We start from the raw sequence: 10,260 nt of genomic DNA, 5'->3' as shown, positions 1-10,260 counted from the left end.
AAAAAAAAAAAAAAAACCCCCGGTCTAGAGAGTATGAACAAGCCATGAAATTGAACTTTTATTCACCAATTCTCTTACGTAATCATTGTGCACAATGCTCCGCAGAGCGCAGTTCCCACTAGGATCATACCATGCTTCCATCCAGACTGTCCATTGTTTACCAAGCCACAGTATTCCCTACTCCATACGGACATGGCAATGTAATTATGCATGAACATTGTAAATAAAGCAAGACAATACACCTAAAACAATCAGGGGCCTATCATATGAGCCTGACAGTTCTAGTTCATACCTTGGCATCTTGGCATGCATATTTTTAGCGTGCTTAAACGCACAGCACAAGAAATACCCTATCTTCCTATGACGTCTGCTCCCGCAATCACGCCAATTCGTACATAAAAATATGCCTGTCACTGGAAAAAGGACATGAGCTTTTTGTTTTTGGCAGATCAGCGCAGTTTGTTCCCATAGACTCAATAGAAAACGCACTACAATTATTTTACACATTTCTTATTTACATCAACATACCACAATCTGCTCACAAAAACACACACACACACACGAAAAACGCACATAATCTACACAGAAACGCTGTGGCCTAGGTGTGAATGAACCCTGACCTGCAATGGGATTGCAGAATTATAAATGCACGCACATTCAACTAGTGCACACATGTAAAACCCGCAGGAGCCCACATTTAGTGTAAGTGCAGTGTATGTACATGTCTCAAGATCACACAGAACAAAGTGACCCAGAATGTCACAAAAGGCTCTGCCGGTGCATCCTGCGTCACATCTGGAGAGTCACAAGCTGCCATACAACGCTACCAGACAAGCGACTACACACACACACACACACACACTTATGATCATGCACAATGATACCGGTATCGCAGACGTTGGTCGCTGTGCCGTGATGAAGGATACTGACCTGTTATACGGATGTTATCGTTTTAGCAGCAGAAGCAGACACAATGCCCGATCACCCAGCTCCTGCCTCTTCTCCCGCCAAGACAATTCGCGCCAATCAGCACGTCACGTGGCCAGTTTCGCGGGGTTTTTTTTGGTACACAGACACAGTCAGGGATAGTCCAACCTTGCTGAGGGGAAGATGAGGTTGTCAAAATAATCTAACTGCAATAACGTTGCTCATTGGAAATCAGTGATGCATGTGAGCTTTATTAATAACGAATGTAAAACGGTTGCTGCTTTTTGTTTCGTAGGTGATGTTGCCTCTTAAATATGGCATTTCCCGGACGTCTGATACACCCCTCTCTTTCTTGCGTGAGGTATAGTCCTCACCCTTTCCGGAAACTAATCGGAGGAAGTGAAATGTAGGCGTGCGTGCTAGTGTATGTATATCTGGCGGCTGTTCGGAATGATGTAGTCTGCTGCCGTTGAAGTGTTGTAGCAGCAGATCTGCGATGAGATCTCCATCCTTGTACAGGGCAAGAAGCACTAAGCAATCTTAGTGATAGCGGGAAATAGGTTACTTTAAGCTGGGTGCACACGGTTTTCCATTTATTTGTATTCAGTGTAAATATGACAGATTGCTCCATCCACGTTAAACAGCATAGATGAGCAAATGTTCCGAAATACGCCCATGGCAACCAGTCAGCTTCTGCCTTCAGTTACTGATTGGTCACTATGGGCAACAGTGCCAGATTGTCTTCTCTCGTTTTGTTAAATCCCTTTTCTGAGTTTTGCTATCCGAATACCCGAACAGTGCTCGCAGCAGATTGGCTGCGACCTCCATTCAGCCAATGAGTTCCTTCAGCAAAAATCAATCTAATGATTGACTTCTGTTGAGGGGATCGGATCACATTTTGGTTGATTCCTGCTGAATCGGCTGAAATTTCCACATGTACCCAGCTTTAGAATGGCTCAGCTACTCCAGCCCCCACTGAGCAGAGTTTCTCAGCACATGCCCAACACATAGACAAGACAACTTACCTTACTTCCTGTTGTATCAGTTCACGCCAAAGTGCTGCGCTGGTGTTTTCTTTAGGCCCTACATAATGACGTGTGACAACTCAGGAAAGTTAACCCCTTACTGAGACAGCTTCAGAAAATGTTTGTGTTCCTGGGGACCGGAGCAATTTTGCCATTTTTGCTGTGTTTGTTTAACCATAATTTCCATCTTCCTCATTTATTGCACCTACACATATTATATACAGTTTTCTTTAAAGGACAAAATGGGCTTTAATGTGACACCTGCCAATATATAAATTCTTATTGTTTTTTCAAAACAATTTAAAGAAAAAAAATCACCCTTTTGGCAATAATAAGTGTAGCTAACAAAGTAATTCATAATAAATTTTTTGATTTTGTCCTGATGTATCGGGTATATCATATGTCTGGGATTTCAGTTAATTTTGGGAGTTCTAGGTCACAAAATACAAGGAGTGAAATACAATTTTAGTGTGGAACAAATTTAGAATGTGGTATGTTTGTTTTCTATCTTTAATAGCCTCCTTGGCACTAGATTTTCTTATTTTTTTATTAAACATTTTTTCTTAACTTTTTTTAAAACTTGACTTTTTATTTTTACACACTTTACAACTTTATATTTTTTTTTTTTAAACTAGGGGGCACTAAGGGGTTATTTATTTTTAATTATTTACATGGGCTTTGATACGAAAGCTGACCATACACCTATAGATTATCTGCAGATTTTCTATGGTCAGCTGGAAAAAAGTGCAACAGATTCCTCCATCTATGCTAAACTGTGTGGATGGAGGAATCTCCCGCTGGTCCAAGGTTTAGTATCTTGCTAGTCAGGCCCGCTGGCTCTCAAAACACCTGAACAATGTCTGCATCCAATCAGATTGTTCAGGTATTTTGGCAGCCAGCGGGGCCGACTAGCAAGATACTAAGTCTGGGCACATACCTTACAACCATTGCAAGACTTTTGTCTTGCGATGGTTGTAAGGTAATTACAAAAACGTATGATCTGCCTATCTTGGCCAGGCAGATCGTACTTGCGATGATCGTAAGCCCGCCCTGCTAAGGGGCGGGTTTCCGATGACCGCAATGCTGATCGGGCAGTGTGCGCTTGCGGCTTTTATCTTGCGAACATGCCACAAACCAGCCGAACATCATACTGGTGTACACAATGAAATGGCCGGAATGGCAGTAAATGACTGCTTGCAGGCTTCAAGTGATATTCAAGACAATTAGGTTTGAAGCCATTTCAAATGCTGCTGAAATCTCTTTTACAATGGATGCTGCTCTTTGATGTTTAAAAATAGAATCAGAATCAGCTGGTCCCCTGAGCGCTGGTCCTGACTTCCTGTTTTTAGAGCCGGTTCACACCAGCTCCAGTGCGTTCCTGAACGATTCGCTGCTGGAACGCACTGTAGCACATCCTGGCCGTCTCCCTGCGTTCCCCCCGCAGTGCAATCTCCCACACCAGAACGTGTGGCACCTCAGTGCCTGCTTTCCGGTACAGTGCAATCTGCAAAAATGCTGCATGAACTATTTTTTCAGATCGCACTGGACCAGAATGCAGGCCAGGTGCGGGCCATTGCACTGTGGGTGGGTCGGGGCTGCGGGGCGATTGAGTTCAATGCGCTGCCACGCCTTTCCCGCCCCTGAATGCAGGAAGCAGGCCGTGATGCTCTCCAGTGCGTTTCAGCAGAGAATGGTGCTGAAACGCACCAGAGCTGTTGTGAACCAGCCCTAAGGGTGGCTCCTTTACCTTCCAGGGTCCCATGAGACACCCTTGTGTGTGCTAGTAAGCTGTGTCTCCACAAACACACAGTCACAGCATGATAAGTCACTCTCCTCCTCCAAGCTAGTAGATGTACAGCTGCTGGATACTGATCTGTCCCTTGCCATCTTGTACTGGACAGGAAGTTCGGGGAAGCTGAAATACAATAGGGGGGGATCAAAACTGGAACAGACAAAATCTGGAGCAGTTGCCCATGGCAACCAATAAGCTTCTACCTTCAGTTTGTTAAGTCAAGGATTGAAAATGAAAGATAGAAGCTGATTGGTTACCATGGACAGCTGCTTCAGATTTTGTCTGCTCCAGCTTTGATAAATTCCCCTCATTGTCAGATTTTGGGTAAAACTAAAGAAATGCTTAGCTGGACAATATTTGTTTGATCTGGATTTATTATTGAAAAAATACTTCCATTCATACATTGTAACAATAATTTGATACAAAATGTTTGCCTTGGGTGCAAACGTGTGCCATTCCCATCATGAACCTCCATAACCCACATAGATGGATCAGAAAATGGGCATGAACCTTTTTGACCAACACATGTGAATACGCCACGCCACGCAGCAGCTGACAGATTTACTCCCAGCACACTTAGACGACAATAGTGGCCCTTTAAATTAGTTCGCCCCTCCTACAGTAGGAGGTCCGCCCCTTCAGACACTCCTTCCCAGTCATGTGACGGAGGTCGGCCCCGTGTTCTATCGAAAGTTTCGGTTGGAGAACTCGAGGAGTTGGAACTTTCGATAGAACACCCCTTTCTGACATGCCAAGTCATGTGATAGTTTCAGCCCAGCCCCCTTTTGACAGGCCCGGTCATGTGACTGAGAGTTAAGGCCGCCCCTGGGAGTCAGTATAGCGCGTTCTCCCGCTTCTGCTGTCACTGCTCCGACCGCTGGTAACATGTTGCAGAGCAGCTCCAGCGGTACCGGCTCTGATGGAGGAGGAGGAAGCGATGCGCTCCGGCCGGAATCGGCTGGCGGTATTCTGGGCAGTCTTCACCAGCTGCACCGCCTGGTGGGCTCCGGGGAGCCCGGGCTGCAGTGTGATGCGGCTCTGGGCCTCCTGCGCAGCCTGGGAGAGGAGTGTGTGGTGACCGCGCAGGGGAGCAGTGTGCTGGGTGCGTGCCCTGGCTTCATATAGAGCGGCGGGCGGGGGCGGGGAACATTGCTGGAGTTGTATACAAGTCTCCCTGGAGTCCGGCTTGTTCATGTGTGGGGTTGTGTCAGGATTACTTGTGTTTCCGTACACATGGAGAGGGCGGACTGTGATATTTGTTGTCAGACATATAGATAATAACACACAAGTGTCTACACTTTGATATTTTACTAAGAGCGCTCTTCCTTTGTTTCCTGATAGGGTTGCACAGCAATGTCCCCAGCCAAGTGTAAGCTAAATGTACTTCCGGCTCTTATAAAACCTCCTGAAACTTTTCTCATGTATGGAGAAGTGCATTTTAACATGTGCTGTCAGTGTTGTTTTACACACATGTTAAACATTTTAGGTCTGAGAAATTGAGAAAGAAATTTCCACTCACCCGATCCTCTGAGCCGGCTGGCTGTGAAAGTGCCCCCTCCTGCCACGTTAGGATGACCCTCGGCACCCTCCCGTCCAATACACATTGTGTAGGATGTGATGATTTACCGCTAAAGTGGAGGGTAGAGAGGCTGCAGAGACTGTCTAGCAGTTGGCTGTCTCAGAGGATCGGGTGACTATAACTTTACTGTTTTCATCCCTAGACCAAAACTAGCACTTAAACCGTGCAGTGCGGGGGCAGCTCTACGCCAAGAGTTAAGAATATTTCTTCCAAGAGTTAATTAAAGTTCTGAGGTCCTCCAGTATGTAGGCTTCATGTTCTCACTCACTGTAGCTAGATCCCCCACCTTTACCTGGAGTTCTTCAAACCCCCCCCAGAATGATACATTTCCTGGAAGCAGATCCCCAAGAAAGGTGGCAGTTGCAATTTTCATGTGACGTGATATTACCACAACTCTTAGGCCCCATTCACACCGAGCGACAGACCTTTTGGAGCAGATCCGCGCGGCCGGGATAGCGCGACTTTCAGGGGGGCCTTCACCGTTGGGCTGCATTAAAAAATAGCGACATCCGCCGAAAAAAGGTCCTGCAGGCGCGATGGGCTACATGGAGCTGTACATTAAGACCGCTCCATTGAAAATCATTGGCCGGCGACTTCACGCGATATCGTGCGGCAAAAATGCGCAATATCACGGCGGAAATCGTGCGGCAATCCACTCAGTGTGACTGGGGCCTAAGGGTCAAACCAGAATTGTTCATAAAAAAAATTAGGGATGTCCCGATACCGATGCTAGCATCGGAATCGGGCCCGATACAGGGCATTTTGACAAGTACTTGTCAAAATGCGCCGAAGCTTGCGCTGTGGGCGGCGCTCCAGGTGGGGTCCTAATGTGGTTGGCCAGCGACTGCCCAGATGACTCCGCCTGTAGCTCCGCCCACAACAGTGACGCGACGCTCAGCGCCGCCGACGTCCTCGAAAAGGAAAAAGAAAGCATTCGGCACCTCCATTGAACAGGCAAGAGTGAGTAAGGGCCTGTGCTGGGATGGCAAAGAAGACAGTCAGTAGTTGCTCACGATAAGGGGTCCTCACTGTCCCTATGTATATGCACCATGGGTATCAGTACCGTCAAGCACCCAGGGCACATGCCCACATCCCTGGGTGCTCAGGCTGCTTCCACCCACTGTTGATCTGTAGAAGTGGGTACAGAGGAGAGCTGGAGTGAGGGCGGGGGGGCAGAAGTGCTGAGATGTGGACGGGGATTTAGAGATGAGCTGTGGCTGGGTGGTGAAGAGGTGAGGTGTGAAAGGTAAGCTGTGGCGAGGGAGAGCAGAGTTTAGCTGTGGACAGGGGGTATAGTGGTAAGCTGTGAATGAGGGGGCAAAGGTGAGCTCTGAATGAGGGTTACAGAGTTTAGCTGTGGACATGGAGTTCAGAGGTGAGTCAGATGGTTTTTTAAAAAATGTCACCTTTCCCTTTAAGAAAAAGTATCGGTAATTGGTATCGGCAAGTACATGAGGGCCAGTACTTGTACTTGGTCTTAAAAAAGTGGCATCGGGACATCCCTAAAAAAAATGCATTAGGATGAATTCTACAAAATGGCCACATTGTTTTGGTAGACTATAAAAGATGAGGTTGTGTTGAGGAAAAATACCGAATCCATTAAGCTTCAGAATTGCGTGCTCCTGTAAAATGACGAAAAATTACGGTCCCCAAATTGTCTATAGGCGACGCTCTAAAAGCCTTTTTTACAGTTCATTGGTTTAGACCAGGGGTGCCCACAATTGTTGAGTTAAGATCTACTTTTCAAATGACGAGCTACATGAGATCTACCAACGAAACAAAACCTCCCCAGCTCTCCTCTCTCGCTCTCCTAACTGTCTCTCTTCGCTCTCCTGGCTGTCTTTCCTTGCTCAGCCTCCTCGCTGTCTTTCCTTGCTCAGCCTCCTGGCTGTCTTTCCTTGCTCTGCCTCCTGGCTGTCTTTCCTTGCTCAGCCTTCTGGCTGTCTTTCCTTGCTCAGCCTCCTGGCTGTCTTTCCTTGCTCTGCCTCCTGGCTGTCTCTCCTAGCTCTCTCCCCTGGCTGTCTCTCCTCGCTCTCTCCCCTGGCTGTCTCCTTGCTTTCTCCCCTGGCTGTCTCTCCTTGCTTTCTCCCTGGCTGTCTCTCCTCGCTCTCTCCCCTGTTTAGACCATGAAGAATTGTTTTCTCTCTGGGGTGTGCGGTTATACACAACATTGGTGGTGTGAAGGTCGTGTTCGAATATTGGCGCACTTGACGTGTGTTTTCGTTCACATACGCACGCTGGGCCAGGGGACTTTAAAAAAAAAAAAAAAACCTTGGGGGGGTTTTTTATTTTTATTTTACCAACTTTATTTATTTTGTACACTTTATTGCTATCACATAGAGTGCTCACCAGAAGTGACAAAAAGCTTGTTCTTTTGGCTTCATTCACCACAGGGCTGATCAATGAATGCCCCTTCCCGCCTACACCTGCTTTGCCAGTCCTGGGCCCTCAGGATGGGTCCTGGGGGTTGTCTGGCAGGATGGGATGGCCGTGGAAGTGATCAGGTGACTGCTAGATCACTTGCACTGTTAACACTCGGCTTTATACATGTAACAAACACCCGGCTGTTATAGTCTGCTTGCTGAGCCCTGCTGGTGTATGGCAGGGAAAGGGTTAATGTAGATGTAACCCCTGCGTTGTGCAGTCATGCAGCATATTTAGAACCTGTGTCAATGAACTTGTATCAGAGACATCAGTTTGAATGCTTATGAGATCATGAGGAATTCATTGACAGGCCCATTTGATAGCTGACCTGTATTAGACTTGGATCCAGTGACTTTTACATTCCCATAGACTTGTACGGGGATGCAAAAGTGTTTGATTTAAGGGACTCTGTAAGCTGGCTTTCACAGAGTTACATGAACCCGAGCCAGGTAGCCAATGCTCAGTAAAAATGACAGCTGGTACCTAACTTTTATTGCCATGGAGCTGCCTCCTGAATTCCATATTTGTGCACCCCTGCCCTAAATGACTCGTATCACAGACATAAATGCTGCAATAGAATGTTTACCTATGAAGAAAAAAACAAATACGTTCTGCTGTCCATACCTCAGAAGACTCTGGAGAGAACTTGTCCCCAGAAGTCTTTGCAGAACACACATTTGGAAAGCAGGAGTCAGTTTACGTTTTTTTGTCAGACTCCCAGCTTACTACTGGAAGATGCCCGAGTACAGCTGCCTGTTCCTTTCTGCCAGTCACACAACATGGCTTTCCACCCTCGTTAGCCTCCTATGTGATTGCTATAAAGTGGAAAAAAAAGTTTTAAAATGTTTTTACATCTCCCCATGAACGCACGTATGAATGTAAACGTGTGTTGGGTGCACTTACATATGAAAACAATGATTGTGCTACAAATGTCGAGTATTGCTGCGCATGAGTGAGGGCAAAAATTCTGTCACTGACTGTCATCTCTGAACTGATGACCTGTAATGGCTTTTGAAGAGTCAACTATGGACAATTTGGGGAGCCGACTTTTTCTTTTCTTCTGCCATTTCACGCAACAAGTTCAAGTGGGTTTGTGGATCCTTGAGGTACCCATAGACGTGGTAGTGATCATTGTCCAATCTGGGCAAAATCTGTTGGATCAGGCGACCATCCACACATCTGTTGGCAGCAGCAAACTTCCATAAGCATTCTTGTCTGACTGATTTTATAGCAGATGAACATGATTTTTTTTTTGCAATTGTTATCTGTGAGATACACCAGCATTGGGGTTACCATCCTTCTCCATACCCAGAAACATGGAGAGGGGAATTTATCAAAACTGGAGCAGCTGTGCATGGCAACCAATCAGCTTCTCTCTTTCATTTTTCAAATCTTTAACTGAACAAATTGAAGAGAGAAGCTGATTGGTTGCCATGCACAGCTGCTCCAGGTTTCTGTCTGCTCCTCTTTTGATAAATCCCCCCCTAATGTCTAGTGATCATGCGTGTTTATAAAAAATCTTTCATTAAAAAAAAAACATTTTGGGTTTTTTCACATGACTGCATGTTTGTTCACCATGTGGTGTCTGTAGGGCCTGTTTATGTGAGGAGCTGATTACTCTTCAGACATTGTTACAATGAATATAATCTTGGCATGTATCCTGTTTTCTAGATCTTAATACTTCACTGGTCTTCTCTAAAGAGTTTGGCTTGCTTTTGTTTGTCCGCAAATCCCTCACCTCCGAAGAGGTAAGTTAGTTCCACAATCTACTGTTGATTACGTCCAAAATACATAGTTTGCTTGTGTAAGTTTCTTAATCTGTTTTATGTATTTTATTTTCAGTTTCGAGATTGCCGGGAAGAAGTACTAAAGTTCTTGTGTACATTCCTGGAGAAAATAGGTCAGAATGTCCAGCATTATGCCGTAGACGTCAAGGTAAGGAGGAACACCAACTGTGATTCTTGTTATAGTAAGCCTGGTATTAGCAGGCTTATTATAGTGTTTTAGATAAATGATTGTAGAATTTTAATCAGGATGGTCTGAGCATATTGTAACCTTGGATGCAGCTTTAGATATAAATAATACATTTTGAAATTAAAAGATGTTGTTCCTACCGATAAAACTTGCTGAAAGTTCCATAGGCAATCTTAGATGGGGTGTGTTATGTGGAGGGTAATGTACCACCAGTATAATAATACTAGAAGCCATTGAAGAGTTTTATAAGTATACTGTATATAAGCTCTTCAGACTGAGGTTTTCTATGCAGTCTAGATGGCTCTGGGTTGACGCCAGTCTTTCTAAACTAGTGTGGGATTCATAATCCAGAATATCATATCTCATGTGCCACCCCACCTGTAAAAACAGTTTATAATAATTATCAGTCACTCTGCACGTGACTCCAGTCTACACTTTCTTACAGAGCTACACCTGATGCTCAGACCTTCAGCATCCACACTTCCAGGTTTGTCGGATGCCTGCGTACCCCACTGTGATCTGTGCTTCCATCCACCAGC

General features: G+C 45.6%; 2 protein-coding genes across 2 annotated transcripts in view; one reads left to right on the top strand and one right to left on the bottom strand.

Annotated features, from left to right (window-relative positions):
• MCM4 (minichromosome maintenance complex component 4) overlaps nucleotides 1-1,020 on the bottom strand; it is a 15,947-nt gene extending 14,927 nt beyond the window's left edge. The window contains exon 1 of the mRNA XM_018569882.1: nucleotides 931-1,020. The gene's annotated coding sequence lies outside the window, so the exon portion shown is untranslated. The remainder of the gene's footprint in view (nucleotides 1-930) is intronic.
• A 3,605-nt stretch (nucleotides 1,021-4,625) lies between these two features.
• On the top strand, nucleotides 4,626-9,682 carry LOC108798150 (DNA-dependent protein kinase catalytic subunit-like; the record flags this gene model as incomplete). The annotated part of the gene is made up of 3 exons (XM_018569879.1): nucleotides 4,626-4,846; nucleotides 9,419-9,495; nucleotides 9,590-9,682. Coding segments are annotated over exons 1-3 (387 nt in total), but the record flags the coding sequence as incomplete, so codon positions are not given.
• Nucleotides 9,683-10,260: the final 578 nt, after the last annotated feature.

Source organism: Nanorana parkeri, unplaced genomic scaffold (assembly GCF_000935625.1).
Source record: "Nanorana parkeri isolate BGI_ZX_2015 unplaced genomic scaffold, ASM93562v1 scaffold1416, whole genome shotgun sequence".
Lineage (NCBI taxonomy): Eukaryota > Metazoa > Chordata > Amphibia > Anura > Dicroglossidae > Nanorana > Nanorana parkeri.
Note: the sequence above shows the minus strand (reverse complement) of the source record. Positions and strands in the feature narration are given on the sequence as shown.